The sequence below is a fragment of the Copidosoma floridanum genome, unplaced genomic scaffold, assembly GCF_036245765.1.
Source record: "Copidosoma floridanum isolate Cflo_tuat_1 unplaced genomic scaffold, Cflo_Japanese_pri ptg000013l, whole genome shotgun sequence".
Classification (NCBI taxonomy): domain Eukaryota; kingdom Metazoa; phylum Arthropoda; class Insecta; order Hymenoptera; family Encyrtidae; genus Copidosoma; species Copidosoma floridanum.
In genome coordinates, this window is record NW_028321890.1 from 32,790,900 (window position 1) to 32,810,167 (window position 19,268).

The window sequence follows — 19,268 nt, forward strand, 5'->3', positions numbered from 1 at the left end:
AGATTAGGAGAAAGTGTGTACTTCGCGATCTCGAAAGCCGAAGAAGAATGACTAATGCAAGCTTACAGCGCGTGGGACACGTACGTCTGTCTCTTGGAAGTATTAAGCGAGCTAAGTATATGAGGTTTCCTAGACTTTTCAGAGCCCTGTACACGCCGCCAATGTCTTTCTTTCCACTTTCAATATATGATATACATATACACATTTATGCGTATGTGTGTGTCTGTGTACGAAGTTTGTTCGAAATTCACCTCACCAAATGCACATTTGCTCATTGGCAGTCATACCTACATCATCGATATTGATCGATATCCCTCAAAGTGACGTGTGGGTACAGCGTGTGTTGAACCATAGAGACCGCAATGAGAATAGAGCAATGACGTTTACGTGATAATAATTAAGCACAAGTAGGTGTATTTTAAAGAAAATTAATGTATATAGTCAGTTGTCGGTAGGACCCCGCGGTGGTAGACAAGTGCCATTTCCAGTTCGCCATATATATAGATTTCGGTCGTTGTTGTTGTGTGCTTGTGTATATATAATAGGCTCGGTATGGAACCGATGAGCGACAGTTTGCGGAAAATGATAGACGAAATCGAGTTGAGCAGGGAGGCGAAAAAGGAATCCAACGGCAACAAGAGGATAACCGTGCAGTACCCCCAAGAGATGCAGTTGTACGCGATGAGGTCGTTCATAAGGGGCGCGTCGAACCAACAGATAGCGAACGCCCTCAAGATCAGGGAGTCGACAACGAGGACGTGGATCACGAGGAAGATTCCGTTGCACTACAAGAAGGCCGTTCAAGAGATTTACAAAAAGTGCCAGACCGACGAGGAGAGGGAATCCTTCATGAAATTCGTCCTGGACACCGACCCCTGGGAGAAGGAGGAATTCGGTTGGATCGAACCCTGGACTTTTCTGATTGTCAGCTTGGAGTAAGTACATCCATATTACGGCTTGTCATATTTTTTCCATTTGTCTGTATCTATGTGTGAGCCGAATCAACGGATTTTTTGGACTATAATATAGCCTTGACCGTGTAGACAACTTTTCATGAAACTAAATACTTCTTCGTTACTTTTTAGTCATTTCAAAGAATCAATCAAGTTTAAAGCTTACAGCCGTTAATCACTCAATTTATACGGACACACTCCCTAGTATTTGTAAAATATTTATAACAAACCAAAGTTGAAGACAATATTTTTATACTTTCAACTAACGTTTTTTTTTTATTCCGATATCATTAAGATGTACATTTTTCATTTTCAGAATAGAAGAGAAACCTCTTCACTTCACTGACTAATGCCTGCGGTTGATGATACTGTAGTATTGCTTACACTTGCACAACTTCGTCGAGTAGGGAAAGAAAGATTCGTTTGATTACGGGAGTAATTATGAAAATCGAACTTCTTTAATTACCAATGACTTTGAACGTATAGTCCAAAAACGTGGCTGTTGTAGAGTTGTCTATTTGTGGACACTGTGATGACATGGATTTAAACACATTTATCCAAAGTAAATGGTACATAATTGTAAAATATGTTATTTAATGTGTTGGTTACAAAATTTTGTAAACATTTTAAATGTGCCTGTGTGCCTGTGTATGACGTATCACTACAAGTGGTGATTCGATCCGTTTACAAGTTTATTGTCGAGGTGTACGTTGCAGTGGACACGTGATGATTCTTATTTGTTATTTTGTCCAAATGAATTGTAAACAAATAAGAATTTTAATATAAGTAATGAAATTTATTTTAAATTTATGAATGACCCACCCTGATGAGCCCGTTTGTTTTAATTGTTTTTACACGTTGCAGTCAGCTTATCTCGATGTATAAAATTTTTGGTACTCATGGAAAATTGAAAAATAAATGAGTCATATGATATGGAACATATTCCGCTATTTGTTATTTCAAAACTATATTTTAAATTGCTGAATTTTTATGAATCATTTCCTTCACAACTCCCGTTCCGATCAATTGGTTCAAAACTTTTAAAGCCTATTTTGTTTCGAAAAAAAAAGTTGTTTTTGTATACATGAAAATGATAAACGCTATTTACATACAACAAAAATGTATTGAAGAAATTATTAACGATGCATTCCAAGTAGGATAACTGTCTACACGAATTATCCAATTAAGAAATTTAAAAATTGTTTGCTAAACAAACTACTGTTGTGTTTTTTCAACAAAAGTGCAAAATGTGATTTAAATCATTGGTAATTCACAAAAAAATGAGTGAAAGCTACACAGTGCCCATTTCTATATCATCTGACCTTTACAAAGACGAAAATTTAATGGAAATAAAAATTTGTACGTAAAAATATTTAATTTAAGACGATCCGCGCGGACTGGCAAGAAGGAAAAAAAATGTTCAAACTTCGAGCTAAATTCTCAGAAGCGGGTCTTTTGTGATTTTTTTTCCTCCTGCCTACTGTAACTTATCTTCCCTTATATATATTTTTCCCCTTATTTCGGAGATGAATTTCCCTAGTTTTTGTTTCGCAGATAAGGTACGAAAGGGCTTCCTCGACTAATTTTGTTACGATAATATTTACTTTTTTGAAAAATTTAATTAGCGCCATTCGCCTTCTCTCGTCCTCGACGTTCTGGACTTTAGCAGACTGCAACGAGCTGGGAAATTATTGCAGACACCCCGTCCTTTGGCAGCTTTAATTAAAGAGCTGACCCTACACGTTACGAGCTTTTTTCTTTCCTCCGATTTTCAAAAGGCATTTTCAGCTGGAAAATTCATTTGCAAGTTTGGGCTTTGAAACTCGCGTTCAATATACTTGACGCTTTATTCATTCTCTAATGAAGTTTGAGGGAAAAATACAAGTACAACTATTCAATCATTGTTTTTCAACTGGTATGAAAAAAAAGGAAAAAAAATCATGTAAAAATCACGACTAATTAATTGAACCGAATCGGGTAGCGGCAAATTTTCATTCCCCTGCTCGAAAAAAAGGCTCAAGGTTCGCTGATTGTTTGAAATTCGCGCTGCTGATGGCAATTATAGTCACTTCAGTCGAAATCAAAGCTATAATTTCGCAAGACTGCCTCGCACGAGAGAACCCAAACGCCATCCAGTCGAAAGAGAAGTCACGCGAGTTTCACTTCGAGTAAAAAAAAAAAAAAATTATTATTGGTGGACGGCAAAAAAAAGTGTCGTTTTCTTTATCCCGAATCAGCGTGTCATTGCGTACATGCAAAGTTTCCCATACGACGACTGAATTTAAGTCATCATCGATCAAAAGCTATAAATCAGACGTATAGTGTAGGCCAACTCGGGCGTCAATCAGAGTAAAAAAAAAATAAATAAAAATAAAAAATGCAAATCCAACGAGTATTTCTACAACCTTCTACATTTGGGATTATCCCCTCGAATGAAAGGTACACGAGAGAAAGAGGCGCCAGTAGCACACCTTAACGACCTCGGCTCTTGCCCAAAAAGAAAAGACACATAATAATATTATATAGGCTCATAGCACAGGGCGATGTGGATCGAGTGGACCACAATTAACACTATAGGTACAGTAATAAAAAGCAAATCGTCAAGTCTTGAGCAGTGCCGTACATACTCATGCGTGTTTGTATAAAATGTCGATGGACGTCCAACTCCGGTAAGCGCTGCGCCAATAACCATCAAGAAGTCGCGCGTCCATCTACCAAAAAGGGGGAGTCCTCCCGCACCGGAAATCTTGAACCCGACCAACATTGACGATCCATCTCTCCTCTCCGAGCATGGGTATACCTTGTACATAGGTATAAAATATATATGTACGTGCGGATGCCCTCCTCCTACGAGGGCCGCTTCCGGTATGACGCGCAGGAAATAAACACAAGCTCTTTCGCTCCCCTGTTCTCCTCCAATATATACTGCCCACTGTATATTATACCGAGGGTGGCTACACGTCTTTTGTCGTATCAGCAGTGCACCAAAAAACCTACTCCATATTATACGCACTTGTACTTTTTTTTTTTTTTTTTTTTTCGAAATTTTAATTGCATTTGTTTCCAATCGCCTTCGTGTATCAGTATATAACGACTGCGCTGTGTAATTACATGCTTTTCTGGCAAGCTGTAGATAAGCAAGTAAGTCGAGAAGTAAGTAGAAGTCGGCGCAGAGAGCGAGAAAGAAAAAAAAGGGGAGGGTGGAGAATCGCTTATACACGTGCATCGTCCCTTTTGCACCTATGCGTATATACGTATTGCAAATGCGGGTTGGGTATATAGGTAGTAGACATGAACACAATAGGTGGCAGGGTGGCATGCAGTGGCGCGTGCGCGAGTCCTTTCAACCGCTTTTCTTCGCAAACACGTGCCACCCGGCGCGCGCGCGCCTCTCTCTGTGTATCATATATATATATATACTCATTTCCTTTTGCATTTGCGTCGAGAACATAATTATATAAATGCAAACTAGTAACACGACGAGGGACAGGTATATATACATGTATGTATGGGGGCTGAGTCGACAAGGCGAAGGGGTTGGCAGAATTTCACGGATACTTGCGGTGTAATTCCCCATCGATGGTGACAAAGAGATCGCTTCTAGCTTTTAATAGTGGTTTACGCGAGATGAGGAGGGGAAAAAAGAAAAACAAAATAAATTCAACGCAAAAGAAAAAGGATAACCAGAGAGACAAAGAATAAAGAAGAGAAGGGCGTACAGGTCGAGAGCAGCAGCGCAGGAAAAGTAAAAAAAAAAAAATAAAAAATAAAATAATGTGCAAGCCCTTTTCTCCCTCCCCCGTTTTGCATCGGCCGCTCATCCGGCAATTACCTTTATGGCCCTGCACCGCCGCTGGCTACATTATGCATATATACATATACACGCGCTCGTTGTGCACACCGCGCACTTACAGAGTATAAATATATATACCGACCACATGTATATATGCGCGTTCAATTATGCAACTCTTGTGCGCCTGTACCGCGCGCATCCCATCACTATCGGCTAAAACAATATATAATAATTCGGCGAAGCGAGAGACAGAGAGTCTGAGACGTGCTCGCTGTACACAGCTACTGACTTTTTGCCCTCGGCTGTTTTTTGTTCTCTCCCCCGCGCCTCGGATCCCCAAGAGGCTCCACCGCGCCATACGGCATCCGCGCTTATATTCGCCGCCGTCGAGGCATTGTTGTTATCGTCGCGCGTAAAGCTCCCGTCCACGCGAATACATCACATTGTCGGATCGCGGTGCTCTGTTTTCACGTAATTAATTGGCGAGAAATCGGCCTCGATTGACGCAAGTTGCACTCGTGTAGGTACGCGATATGCCTCTTACATTATATTATATTATATATGATGTGCCACGTTGCCTCGGGGACACCCTACCTCGTGCGTCACTTGGCTCCCGCACTCTCTTTCTCTCCTTCTAATGAAACGCGAGACCCCCGGGATCAGCATCATCGACGTATACGGTATACATACATATAGACGCAGTGTTTTTGCCATCTCATTGCTCTTTCACGATCGAAGGCCGCGTGCAAAAGAGGAAGAAAATTGCCCCGCGCTCACGTGAAATGATACATACATGTATATGACACAGGTATGCAAGGGGATTATGTACGTACTTTGGTGCGTCAATCGGGAAGAGACGTTTTTGACTAGCGTAGGATCTTTCGATCATCTCTAAACCGGTTGGCGTTTTTTTCCCCGCGAAAAGGGCTTCCGAAAATAATCGGTGATGAGCCCTCCCATGCGTATCCCTCGATCGCGCACGAAACCGAAAGAGGAGGAGAAGGAAGCAAAGAGAAGAAGAAAAAAAAGCGAGAGATGAAGGACGCGCGGAGCGGAATGAAATACGTTAATTACGGCGGGGCAGAGATAAGTCGTCGTCGTCGTCGTCGTCGTAGCAGCTTGACGGACGAGACTCAAGTGGCTTTTCCTGTTTGCCCGGATCCCCCGAATTTAAGCTTCATTACGTAAACATATTATTCCCGGCGCGACGCCGCTTAATTTTTTCCCCTCCGTGTTTCTTTTTTTGCTCCTCCTCCTACTCCTGGCTCTCCGCGATCCGGTCTCGTCGTCGTCCCCTCCTTTCTTTTCTGCACTTGTGTGACGTGTTGTGCAAAGAAACGGCATCGAGTTTTCCCTTTCTCCCCACCGTCAATCGGTAACTTGGAAAAATCCCCAAAGCAACTCGAAAGCCCCCTTTTTCCCCCGAAAAAGTAATCACACGGGCAGTGTTTTTGGTTTCCCAAAAAAAAAACACGAGCCGCGTCATCATCAACCTCGTGACCTCTAAAAATTTCAATTTCGTGTACAAATGGGAGGAAAAAAAAAAAAACAAAAAAAAATATAACAATAACTCAGCGCACGCAGAGGCTCGAGAGAAAAAAAAGGGAAAACCCGCTCATCTGCTCGTCCTTTATACGTATTGTGTGTGTGTGTGTGTGTGTGTGTGTATAGGTGAGAGGGTGAAGGCACGCGAGGGTGAGGCAAACGAGTAAGTATAACACACATATGTATACGGTACGAGACGTAAAAGCGGGATGTATATATATATATGGGTGTGATGTGTACGCCAACAGCAGCAGCGAAAAGAAAAGTATAAGCGCGGCGAGCGAGCGACCCCTCGCGCTCGTGGTTCGCCGGAAAGAAGAGAGTCAGTCCGGCTTCCCCCTCGCCCAACGCCCACGCAAACAGGGCCGATTATACACGGGCGCGGCAACACTCGCCTCCCCACCCCCTCCTCTTTCCGGCCCCTTGGTTCCTCTGTGTGTGTGTGTACTCTTTTTCGCTTCCAACAACAAAGGCCGGCAAACTCGCGCTCGTCCACGCGCCCTCAGAGGGTGTACGTATACATCTATATATATATATGTATATTCGTATATAGGTGGGTGTGCGTGTGTACACATGTATCTACCGGAGGCGAAGGGACTCGGCCGAAGAAAAAACAAGAGCCCCGGACCAAGGGGGGCTCCGGCCAAAGTAGCTCTCCTATACACCTCCTCTCCTCCGATGAGCACACATCGCAAGCAGCGCAAACATACGGTCGATGAGCCTTTGTTTTCCCGAGCTGAGGCCGACGGACGCTTTGCATCGGAAAACAAAAGAAAAGGGCCCCAAAACCACTTGCGCGCGCAAAGGGCTGCGAGTCTCTTGCGTTGCGGCGCGTACAACAGGTATATACATTTGTACAAGCATGAGTATATACACTTACACGTGCACACGGAACGGTGGTCGTTTGATCGCGAGTCAACGCCGGCGGATAGTTTCTCTCGATTCGTGAGAGATAACGGCCGCAGTTCCCCGAAAGAGAGAGTAGCCACGGAAGTGCAATTATCCCCCCACCGCTCTTCTTTCGTTATTTCTTTTTTTTCCTCGGGGGGCTTATCTGCCGCAAAAAATCGGGACCCGAAATTCGTAGCCCAGGCCCGTACCCATACACGCACAGACCCTGCACAACAAAAGAGGCACACGTACATATATATATATATGTATGTATACGGGGATCCACTGGGAGAGCGCGGCAGACGAGATAATTCCGCGCGCGGCCTCCGCACCGAGGGGAGAGAGGGAGAGGTGCCTCATCACGAGCGACCCTTTTTCTCGGTGTTCCGCCCCGTATCCTCAGCTCCCTGCGGGGCCGAGCCCTAAGTCGCCCGTAAATGATTCCTCGAGGCGCCGCCCGCTGCGCGAAGAAGGAATAAACGACCGGTGGGTTTTTTACGTGTATTTATAGCGGACGGAGGGGGGGGGGAAAGGAGGTCGGGCGCGCAAGGTCGCACCGCTTATACACACGCGCACGAAAAAAAAAGAGGAGAGATCTCCGGGAGGCAGGGGAGCCCCGGCTAATCGAGTTCGGATCGATTTTTTTCGTTCGGGAGTTAAGTACGTCCACGGCGCCGGTCACCGCGGTCATGGGAGAAACTCGCACCATACCGTTGACAATGCCTCGGCATCGGCATGAAGATCACTTTGACGAATGACCCAATTTTAAACCATGCGAACCGCAGCAAATAAGTATAAGCGCATTTACGGTGCAGGTAATGAAGTATCTTTATGCTCGCTCAATTTTACCCCCCTTCTTCCATGATGACAAATAACGAAGCGACGAGCTCGAGTGTTGACTTTAACGCTCAATTGAAGCTCGAGATGTGAAAAAAAAAAAAAAAGAAAAAAAAAACGATGAATTATGCATCTTTACTGTACCAACGTACACACAGCTTGCCGACCGAGTTCCCCTTTTCACTAGTTTTTCTTCTTCGAACCCCCCATCCCAACTGATTCCCTCAGCTTCGTTACCTCCGATTTGCTTTTCACTCGAGCCGTCGGAACGGCACCTTCGTCCGGAATCCAAAATCCAAACGTAAAATACCCCGCATGCACCTTCCTCCGGTTATTTGTCCAAAAGCTCGGGGCGTTGAATGGAAATATCAGCGTGGGTTATAATTGTTGTAATTGTTGGCCCGACACCGCTCGACAAACCGATCTCCGGAGGGTCGACTATATACATGTAGAGACAAAAATCAACGCTTCACCCATCCTTTCGAAGAAAAAAAAATATATATCCATACGCGCCACAGTCATCAGCACCAAAATACATCACACATTGACCGATCGAGGGCGTGCGCGCGTGTACAAAGGCATCAGCGGCAAGGGGAGGAAAAAAAAGGCGAGATGAGCGATATAGAGGAGGTGGGTGGTGCCGGACGTACACGGGCAATGTCTTCATTGTGCCGTGTGCACCGTGTATAGGTGTATATATATATATATATATATGTGTGTGTACGCACAAAGTGTGTATCTGGCAAAGAGAAAGGAGCGTGGTTGTAGGTATATAGGGTCCGTGGAACATAACGTATACGAGCCGGTGCACCGGCGGCGGCGCCTTGGCTTTTCTTTGGCACATGTGCGCGATCGGCCCCGTCGAGCGTGTGTGCCCTCCGCCATCGCGCGCGAAACATCGACATATGCGCACCGCTCCTCCTCGACTCGCAACAGTGGGTCTTCCTTCCCCCTTTCTTTTCGACCGACTATCGAGATAACGCCCGATGCTCCCGTACCGTTATTATCATCAACATCGGCATTGTACTATACGCCCCTGTTGTTTTTGCCCCCCTTTTTTATTTGTCTCCTCCGTCCGAGGGACAGTAAAGCACCTCCCTTCCAATTTCACTGTTTTTTTCCGCTTGGGTGGTACAAAATTTACAAAGATCCGTGTCATTTGCGAGAGAGGAGCGTAAAAAAATACCTGTGGCTCGTGCCAAAGATTCAGTCCGATCGCACGGGTAGATGATCTCGCCTATCAGTTTCCGGAGAAACCGGGCCATCGATTGTCATGTAGGTCGCGCGTGTGTTTTTATGTTCGTGAAACAAAAAGGAAAAAAAAGAAAAAAAACCAGAGGAGCCCAACAATGGATATAACCACTTTCACCGCCGGAGTTGATTTCCGGGCGCCGCGTCGCAGTGTATGTATATAGGTACATTCACACGCAAATCCACCTTTCCCTTTCGAGCGCATCCTTTCCACGTGCACGTGGTGAAAAACAGGGGGTGGTGGAGGTGAGCCGGAAAAGTGCAAAATTACAAGGCAGAGGGACGAACGCGCTCGCAGTCCCTGGAAATGAGTCGCGCGTAGACTGTTTTGTGCAGACAACGGAGCAAGAAAGAAAGGGTTGAATTAAGCCCGAATCGATAAAAGGGAAAAGGGTGGGTCCTGCATCGCGTCATTGAGCTTTAATAACGGGGTGGCGGGGGAGCTTCTGCGTGCGTATACCCAAAAACGCCCACATCGGAGGAGGAGCTATTGAAGGAGAGTACGTACAGTACGCTCGAGCTACCTCTTTTATTATTTCCGTATGTGTGTATTTACAGCATCCCCATCCACCTACGCGCTCTCTCAGCGTGTCACTGGGTTGTACTTTCCGTGGCTCCCAGCTCGCGCTTTCCCCTCTTTCATGTTCCTCCTCTCCGACCTTTCACCGCCACCGTGCGCAGTTGCGGACGTTTATCTCCGCGAGATTTATATTATGTGTGTGTGTGTGTGTGTGTATATATATACGTGGGAGAGAGTTGGGAGGCCGCCCCCTGCTACTATTATATATATATCGCTGGTGCACGTGCGCTCTGCTGTATACTGTTGCTCCTGATTTCCCCCCTCCCCCCGCTTTTTGTATGCGCCCGCGCACGGGGTGCGTGTTTTTGTGATTCAATGCCTCATCGCGCGCTTTTTCCTTTTCCCACCCCCTTGATTGTTTTTTTTTTTTTTTTTTTTTTTACCTTTGTGTACGTTTACATGTTGGTTCACGGGAGCGGAGATTTTCATCATATTAAAGCCCACACGTAGTATCTCCATTAAACGGGCGTTTGCGTGTAAATCATATTTGTTTCGTGCAGATTCATTGGTATCGGCCATCTCAAAAGTAAGCATTTCTAAACAAGTACAGCAACAAGTGGTAACGTCGCGAAGGTTTATTTCATTCGTCCACTGGTGTAATATTATGCCATACATGACATCCTGTAAGTTGACAATCACAGGCGCGTAAATACAACGTTAATCATGCTATATACGTTTGGAAAAAAAAATTCTAACAAAAGGCTGAAACTCACATGAGCGAGGTATACCGAAAAAAGTGAGGTCAAACAAATACGAAATTTCACAGCGCTCCCCGGCAAATAAGATTAACGCGTCGGCCGGCCAAAGTCATTCCCGCCCTCTCTCTTCGCTAATACCATTAAAGAATATTTCGCGGAAAAAGGTCACGAACAAAGGAGGGACCCACGAAAAAGATACAAGTTTCAATTTGCTTCGTTGCACGTTTAGCTGCAACAAACAGCCCGGCTGCTCTTTGACAACGTGCATTATACAAGGGAAGCCGAAATAAAGGGAGACGCAGCGTCTGTGCGCGCGCGCGCGAAAAGTACATAATATACATTGTTGCAACGAAGGCTGCGGACTACCTGCTGCTCCATTAACGCGATCTTTCACGTTTTTACGTGGAAAAACTTATGCAGCTGCACAGGGACTCACTCCATTCAAGTAAACGATATTTCACGAAATCGCGACAAAACTCGATATTGTCTCGGAGGTGCAAATTTGCAATGTCGTTTACTCGAATATAGAGCCCCCGTTGGGGTGTGCGTAATCAATATAGGAGATCCATACGCTATTATAACTCGATACATTACTCTCAAAAAGGTTTGCTCGTCACTTATATCTGATGGGTCAAACCGAAAAATCAATTTCAAAGCAAACTGCAACAAACAGATCGGTATTTTAATTTCTTACTCGTCTCGATCTATATCGACATTGATTCTGACGTCCAACAGGTTACCGATTTCTCGAAGCTCGCGCGTTCATCTATACATATACAGTTATCTGTATCCCAACATCAAAGTCTTCCACGAACAAATAAACAGCTGCGTTTTTCTGTACACATTGACGAAAAATTTCGTGCCAACGCGTGGAAGGAAAAAACAAAAAAACGGTATTTTCTCCCCGTCTTGGCATCCGTTGTTTCCAAAAACAAAGGAAAATCCTCCTCATCCCCGTAAAAGCAGCGAAAGGGGGGAGAAACTAACGCGCCATCGCCACACACGCCACATGCAGTGTACGTGTATACACGGACAACACAGGCGACGCAAAAACTCATCGGCGCGCCCGTGAGCGAGAAGAAGAAGAAGAAGAAGAAAAACAAGTTGGCAGGGACTTTCCCTTCCTGCGCCTAAAATGTATTCCAACGCCGTGGTGCACAAGGGAGCCGTATATATTATACACGCGCGTGAGAAGAGCGCGAGATCTTTTCGGGAATCGACTTAGTTCCCTTCCCCCCCAGAGCAGCCCCATGTTTTCCCTCGGACTTTTCCCGTTCGCGGCTCGCACGAGGGAAGGGAGAGAGAGAGAAAAAAGGAAGGGGCGAGTAAGCTAGAACCCGTATATGTATATATATGAGCTGCCGGAGGCGAGGGAAATCGCGAGAGGATAGCCGCACCGCGGGACGTGCCTGCAGCCGCCATCTACGCCGCTGCTGCCTCGCATTACCGCACCCCGCGGGGTCGCTTAGACGAGGACGGCACGCACACGCCGAAGAGAAAAAAAAAAAAAAAAAGGGGACGGCGGCGGCGACGAGGGAAAGATAAAGCGAGCCGTGAAACACGTGGCGGGTTTCGGCGTCGCCGCGTCCCTTCGTTCCGGCGCGCTCACGGACATTTTTCTCCCGGCAAAGCACGAGGGAGAGAAAGAGCCGAGGGTCGTTCGAGGCCGCCGCTGCTCGCGAGGGAGCCGCGCTCGTTCCTTCCCCCCCCCCCCTCATGCTCCTTGCCTTGCCGTATATACGTGATGCGAGGGCTCCTTACAGCTAAGCTAGCCCCGGCAGCAGGAATGCGCCGAAGGCGTCGCTGGCGCGCCAGCGAAATTATCTCCTCTCTCCCTCCGCTCGGCAGGACCTCCGGTTACCTCTGCCTACTGTTCTTCCTCTCCCTCCTCCTCTCGCTCTACCAAATTTGTGGCCCCTTCGTCGTCGTCGTCTCCTTTCGGGCGAGCGCGCGCGAGATTATCGACACGGACTTTGCGCCACCGATTCTCCATCCTCGAGGGTGCGAGGTCAATGTGATGTAGGTACCAGTGGGTGGTAGATTGGAGGGGCGGAGGGTATCGGAAATAAGACTTTGTGAGTTTTCGAGAGTTTTCTCGACGCTCGTTGGTATACGTATACGTGTATATGCATCGTGCATCGGGCAAATTGAGTTGATTGGGTCTCGCGAGGGAGCCTTACATACGTATAGCCCCCGGTCTGCCGCTACCGCGCGGTGCACATATGGCCTACAGTTGTTGTACGCACTCCAACTTGTCGATGATGCCTTTTTTTTTTTTTTCCTTTCCTCGTGCGACGCTCCTTTCTTGCTTGATTTGTAGAGGGTCGTTCGCGTATAATTGCCCCATCGCTCCTGATGCAGGCCTCGTGTATTTCGGAAGGGCAGTTTCGCGCGTGTTTTCCTAAGTTTTTTTTTTTGTTTTGTTTCCCTATCGACGTCGAGCATTTAATTTTCGCCCTACAAAAGAGAGCCAGTACCGATCTGTTGCGCTCATACTGTTGTACACAGCGAGGAGAGGCAGGGAAAAAAGAATAAATGACGTATTATGCAGATTGGCCCTTTGTAACTAGTCGCAATAGCCCCGGAGCGGGCGTGGAAGTGTGCATTTTATGGATGATTGGTGTAAATCGTATACGTGTTGCCGACAGATTTGTCTTTTTTTTTTCGCCTTTATATACATGCAGCGCTGTATATGTACGTATCTCCCGTGGGACTGCAGGGGGCTTTTTTTCCTTTAAATGGCCCTCGATGCGCCGATGATTTCTTTTTCAACCAAAGAACAACGAAGCCTTGTGTATGTAGAGTGCAGGCTATACGTGCGCATAAATTTCGACTCTGTGATTTTTTAATACCGCTTTGTTTGATAAGTCGTTACGGAGCTGTATATCCATACGGGGGAGAGAGTCAATGGTGCCTGATCGACATCGTGAAAATTGAAACGAGGATCCAGAGGTTTATGGGGCGTGAGGCGTGAGCATTAGTTATGGCTGGCCGCAAGATACGTTAAACAGCCCATGCATGCAACTATTACAAACATCATTGCACGTAACCGATTGTAGATTAGTTATTTGATCAACAGTGAAGTTAATCATTTTTTAGAATAGAGTTACCGTTTTATTTGTGGAAAAAACTCGTCTAGTTCCCAATTGGTACGTAATTTGATTTGTCTGATTTACTTTACCGTCCTGTATCTTGAGATATCATGAAAAGGTTACGCTTGTAATGAAACTGAGTTTTTTTTTTATTGCAAAATGCAGAACATAGTAGAGTAATAGTATTGATACTACAGAATTTGAGAAAAAAAAATGATATTTTTTAAATATCTATAATGGTGGTGGTGACGAAAATTAAGATGGATGTTCGATACCCTGATAGCGTTAACGAGCTCAACTACGTAAATAAGTAATTGCTTTTCTGATAAACTGATTTTTAAAATCGTACGTTGCTGTTATACGTCAACCAAGATTTCGTAACGAACGTAGACGCATTATTCAGACGATAATGGTAATTGAAGCTTTAAGATAAAACTAGGTAAAGTTGTAGTTAACGTTGTGATAACGATAAAAGTAATTGCCGTTCGACGGCGAGACTACTGTACATCGCTAAAGAAATTGACAGGTGTGATAATATATGGTGTAACCGTAGCGTGACAGTTCTAGCAATAATATGTTTAAATAAAGTCTTACATACGTACATACATACAAAACAAAGAAACTATTAAACGTGACTCATCAATATTTTCTCAAAAGAAAGGTTACGTTTTAAACACACGATTATGCCTGTTTGAAAATGTTTAAGCGCTAATTGTTGTACAAAATAATATTCTACTTGTAATTGTGCGCAAAATATTATAAAATTGACTTGTATCTGATGATTCGACACACTAACGTTAACAATGAATGTCACTTTCTACGTGGCTACGTATTCCTTTCGTCTTCTCAACTTTTCTTCTATTAGTGACTAATTTTGTCATCACTGGTAAATATAATTAACTATATATTCACTTACGTACGTATATGAATAAGAATTTTTGTCTTTTGCTCTAACTTTACTTGACTTCCTACTTTGCGTATCACTCGCGTGGCCCCTCTTTATTACCTTAATAAATATATCTAATAGTTGAAAAACTATAATTCTAAGAACGTGAGTGTATATGTCATTTAAATATACAAATACCTACGTCGAGTGTATTGAAAACTACAACGTTTCAAAAGGTTAGTATGCAGTGTTAACTGAGTCGTATATACAGAGTTTCTGTCCGTCATTGGCTCGAGTGACTAAACATTTGTCAGCTTTAAATGGCGATGGTCGTGTACTTTTATTAGAATTCGTGTACCTTTAGAATATAAAACGTGCAGAGATGTAAGAGTTTTTGGGATGAAATCGTATAAAGTGTTATTGCAGTGATTCTACTGTAAGTATTAAAATAACCAATGACCTAACTGATTACTTACTGGTACCTTGATTACTGTAAATAACCAAAGGATCGTAAGGGTTCCTTCAGAGTGTCGCGAAAACTCTAAATATTCGAAATTCTAACTCACATGTTACTTTCTCTCTTTTTTAACACATAAAAACTCGATTAAATCAACACATAACCTATGTTGACAATATTCTTTTTTCGTAAAAAACGTTTCATGGCAAAAGTAGGTGTATAATCAGAACAAAACAGGGCGAAGCAGAATACGCAATGGAAATGTTAATTGTAAACTTAGTCATACACAGCGCAAGATGGCGTCATGTCAGTCTATGTATAGAAAAATTTTTAGTTTTCCATATTTCAATTAGTTACTGCTTTTGCCGCGACGCAACGAGGATGCTTTATTTGATTTTACCTTTGTATAAAATATCTTTGTACTTTAGTTTTAATTTTTTATCTATAATAAAGGTAACTGGTGTATACTGTGTACATGGTAGTATAATAATTCATCAAAATGTTAAATTCTCTTTTGGAATCTTTATTAATTGGAAGCCTTTTTTGTTTCATTTTAGCTGACACAATGATTATGAAAAGTTTGATTTTCCTAAGTTTTCTCAGTACTCTAGTGGTACTGGGACAAGGTAGTGACATTACTTCGACTGTTTTTGGCGAAGATGTTCATGGATTGCCAGCTGCATTTGGTGATTTTGATTCTGACGAGCTTATCGACATGTTTGTCATAAAAAATTTCACTACAGTTCAAGTAATGTTTGCCTCGGACGAAAAACCTCTACTGCGATCGAGAGAACAATACAATTGCCCATTCGACAAAAATATTACTAGTGTTGTGCCTGGAAATTTCGATGGAGATGATTTCATGGATGTATTAGTCACTACTCGCGATGAGAAAACCAAAATAACGGAAGTCTACATACTTTGGGGTGAAAAAGAACGTCTGAACTGCTCTAATGCACGAAAAAGCATATTGAAAATGAAAGGGCAACCGCTGGCGATAGATTATAACAACGACATGATTATTGATCTTTTTGGAACTGATGTTCACAACAATCGTATGTTTTGGATCTTCAACAATGACAGAACAGTAAATTCGACAAAAATGACAACACCAGATAAAGGTTCATAAATAATATTTTATTACATCACCCTAATTAAATCATACATGTGCACATTTTCATATACATTTTAACTTTTAATTTAGATTCAAAACCAATTCAAATGCCGCATTCCAATGCATTTTTGGATTTAAATAACGATTCCTTGGCCGATTTAGTCGTGACAACTCAAAACATGGACAAAAGCAAGAGTGTCAACAGAAGTCTTGAAATATGGTACAGACAGAAAAGCGGGTTTCGATATTCGAAAGATATTCCAATTCCTGAATTCAGTGTAGTTGGTCAAACTTCATACTTGGATGTGGCATCGAAGGGTGAAATAAATTTTGTTTTACCAGTTTGCAAAGATAAAGAGTGCCGAGACAGTCACATTTACGTTTATTGGAATAATGAATGGAAAGACATGGAAGTAAGTTTTATAGACGATGCAGGTACCACTTGGGGTTTTGCTCACGATAATGAAAAGAAATACATCGATACCATAACAATGAGAGGTGGTGATTTTAACTTGGATGGTTATCTAGATTTGCTGGTCACTCTTACTAGTACGTCTGGCAAAACCCGTTCATTCGTTCTTGTAAATACCCCTACCAATAGTAAAGGCAGTTTCGATCGTACTTTTAAAGTACATTGGAACAGGTTTGATATGTCCTATAATAATAGCGTCACCGCAGTATTTTACGACTTCTATCACAACGGTATGTTACTTAATACGACGTGAAAAATATTTATATTGCAATACAGTAAAATTTAAGCTCATAACTTATTTCAATAATTCAACTACTATTTTTTTACAGGTTTTTTGGATGTAATATTCGTGTTAAGAGATGAAGGTGACGTTTATAGGACAGCTGCTTTTAAAAACAGTGACGGCTATGACACTACCTTTTTAAAGGTGATGGTTATATCGAAAACAACGCATAGTAGTCAGGATATTGTACAACCTCGAATGAAAAATAGCCACTTTTGTGGGACAAATCTACCCGGAGCATCGATTGCTTACAAAATTACAACTAAATATGGCTCTTTAAGAAAAGCTACAGTTGCCCAATTACCACAAAGCGCACATAACGTTATGAATTTACCATTTGTTATTTTTGGCTTGGGAAGGACACACAATTTCGTGGACTCGTTGAGTGTTGGGGTAAGTTTAGATAATTTTCTTATTAATATCAAGCTGTCCCTATTTCATTTTCAAGTGCAACGCTAAAGCGTAGAATTGAATTATTGGCATTGTCTACAGTACACAGTCAAATTATTACCTTATTACTCCCAAACGACTTATTTGTTGACAAGATTATCATGATGTTTCCCTGAAATTTCTAAAATGTTTATCTACCCACGTGTTTGAAATGTCAGTTATGAAATATTCTCAACGAAACATATGGATGTGACGTTTCAGCTGTTCAACAAATCGAGGGAATGGACATCGTACATCATCCCCAATTCACATATGGTGGTGGTAACAAACCCATTGTCGGAATCTTCAGAGTGGAAGGCACTTTTGGTTATACCTTACAAGCTAGTATCACACTGTGCTGTCGCATTGACGGGAATTTGCGGACTGATAACTTTAATTATCGCCGCTCTGTATTTGAAGGAAAGGCGAGACGATAATATTCAGAAATCACAAGAAGCACACAAATTCCACTTCAGTGCAATGTAAAATTTAGAAATTTACAAACACTGTTAAACAAGTCTTCTGTAGACAATGTTTAATATTATATTTTTATACCTTTTTTTTGTTTTTGCACTATGCAGTAGATCTGTATGTACATCTGTTGTAAATAAGTTATATACGAACCAGCAAAATGAAGTTTAGTTTTTTATTGTTTTATTCTCAAAGAAAATCCGTCAATTCTACAGGCAGCGTTCAAAAGAGAGTAATATATTGCCTCCGTTAATTAGAATACCGGATTATGTACCCAGAAGAGTTAAAACGCAGCAACTACATGGGTTTTTGGTTTTAGAAGACGCAGTTTATCGTGTATCTTTATCGCACTTGAGGTAAATGCCACGAGGGAGTGTAAACAGTAATAGGGACGTTTATCTCATCCGTTTAAAAGCTACGAGGATTAACCTTCCCACTTTGCACGCACAAGTTTCTAACACTTCAATGAGCTTACGAGCGTGGGAAAGCACTTGCATTCTATATATACTTGCACAGATTGGCTTTGTCTACCGTACAATGCGCGATCAACTGTCAGCATATTTGTAAGAAAATATTAATGTTTTTTACAAAATACCCATGTACGTACAAGTCCAATCGATACAATAAGGCCATTTTTTTTGTTACCCCGTACGATGATATTTTAAAATCTGGACGTGAATTAATAATGCATGTCTCGCGTTAGAAACAAAAATTAAAAAATGAATGATCATTTCAACAAACAATAATGAAAACAAAAAACTAGACATTTTTTTTCTCTCTCTTGAAATGCCCAAATGTTCGTCAACTCCTCTTTCTCGTGTAAACATTCAAAATTGATCAATTGACTGTTTGTTGTATAAAATCATGTAATTCATTAATTATAGCTGCTATGATAGGAGGCCCCGATAATATATAGACACTGCTTTTAAAAAAAATTATCGCGAATTTTGATAATGCGTAGGAATCATTCTATTATTGGCCTCAGGCGTGTATACATCTGTATATACATCCAAACAGCCCCTCGGGCCACATCAACAAAAACAAGGGAGCACGCGTATTATTTTCCGCAATTTTCGCATTTTAATAACAAAATGATGGACACCAATTACGTTTTAATAAAAAAAACGCGCGCGGCCGTATGGAGCTTGTAAATTATATCCGTGAAGAGCGAGATTTGAAAATTAAAAACCCGGCACGGCCACCGGGAGCTGGCGCGCAGACGAGGAGGGCGAAGCGAGCAGAAAAAAAAAAAAAAAAAAAAAAAAAGAAAAGAAAGAAAAGGAAGAGGAAAAAAGAGAGAAAAGGTCGCGTAAGCCCTCAATTTCCGCTAATTCCCGTTGATTCTCCGAGAGCCAAGCACCGCTGCCTCGTCAGGCTAAAACGCCCCGTGTATTATACATATATATATACATGAACCTACATCTCGCAAAGGAGGCGAGCGTTTAATAAACGAGTAAGAGAAAGAGAGTGAGTGAGTGAGGGACAGCAGCCTCCCACGCTGCTCGGAAACGCTCGA

General features: G+C 42.8%; 3 protein-coding genes across 4 annotated transcripts in view; 2 read left to right on the top strand and 1 right to left on the bottom strand.

Annotated features, from left to right (window-relative positions):
• Positions 1-19,268, bottom strand: part of LOC106637499 (dynein regulatory complex subunit 7) — a 166,889-nt gene that overhangs the window by 119,660 nt on the left and 27,961 nt on the right. The window lies entirely within an intron of this gene.
• Positions 210-1,827, top strand: LOC149375025 (uncharacterized). The gene is made up of 2 exons (XM_089591524.1): positions 210-935; positions 1,270-1,827. The coding sequence occupies exons 1-2, from the start codon at positions 553-555 to the stop codon at positions 1,301-1,303; spliced, it is 417 nt and encodes a 138-aa protein (XP_089447650.1). The 5' UTR covers positions 210-552; the 3' UTR covers positions 1,304-1,827.
• Positions 14,624-17,917, top strand: LOC106637567 (T-cell immunomodulatory protein). Of its 2 annotated transcripts, none has more exons than XM_089591301.1 (5): positions 14,624-14,762; positions 15,541-16,104; positions 16,188-16,799; positions 16,899-17,245; positions 17,504-17,917. In XM_089591301.1, exons 1-5 carry the CDS (start codon positions 14,702-14,704, stop codon positions 17,765-17,767), a joined length of 1,848 nt encoding a protein of 615 aa, XP_089447427.1. In that variant the 5' UTR covers positions 14,624-14,701; the 3' UTR covers positions 17,768-17,917. The 2 variants fall into 2 exon arrangements, with proteins under 2 accessions (XP_089447427.1, XP_014205870.2); XM_014350384.2 differs by lacking the exon at positions 14,624-14,762 and adding an exon at positions 14,772-14,962.

Excerpts from the sequence above, each read along its gene's own strand:
- LOC149375025 (XM_089591524.1), top strand. The coding sequence starts at position 553 with ATGGAACCGATGAGCGACAGTTTGCGGAAAATGATAGACGAAATCGAG. Across the intron at positions 936-1,269 it reads TTTCTGATTGTCAGCTTGGA|AATAGAAGAGAAACCTCTTC; the intron begins GTAAGTACATCC and ends TTTCATTTTCAG.
- LOC106637567 (XM_089591301.1), top strand. The coding sequence starts at position 14,702 with ATGTCATTTAAATATACAAATACCTACGTCGAGTGTATTGAAAACTAC. Across the intron at positions 14,763-15,540 it reads AAACTACAACGTTTCAAAAG|CTGACACAATGATTATGAAA; the intron begins GTTAGTATGCAG and ends GTTTCATTTTAG. Across the intron at positions 17,246-17,503 it reads TGGACTCGTTGAGTGTTGGG|CTGTTCAACAAATCGAGGGA; the intron begins GTAAGTTTAGAT and ends GTGACGTTTCAG.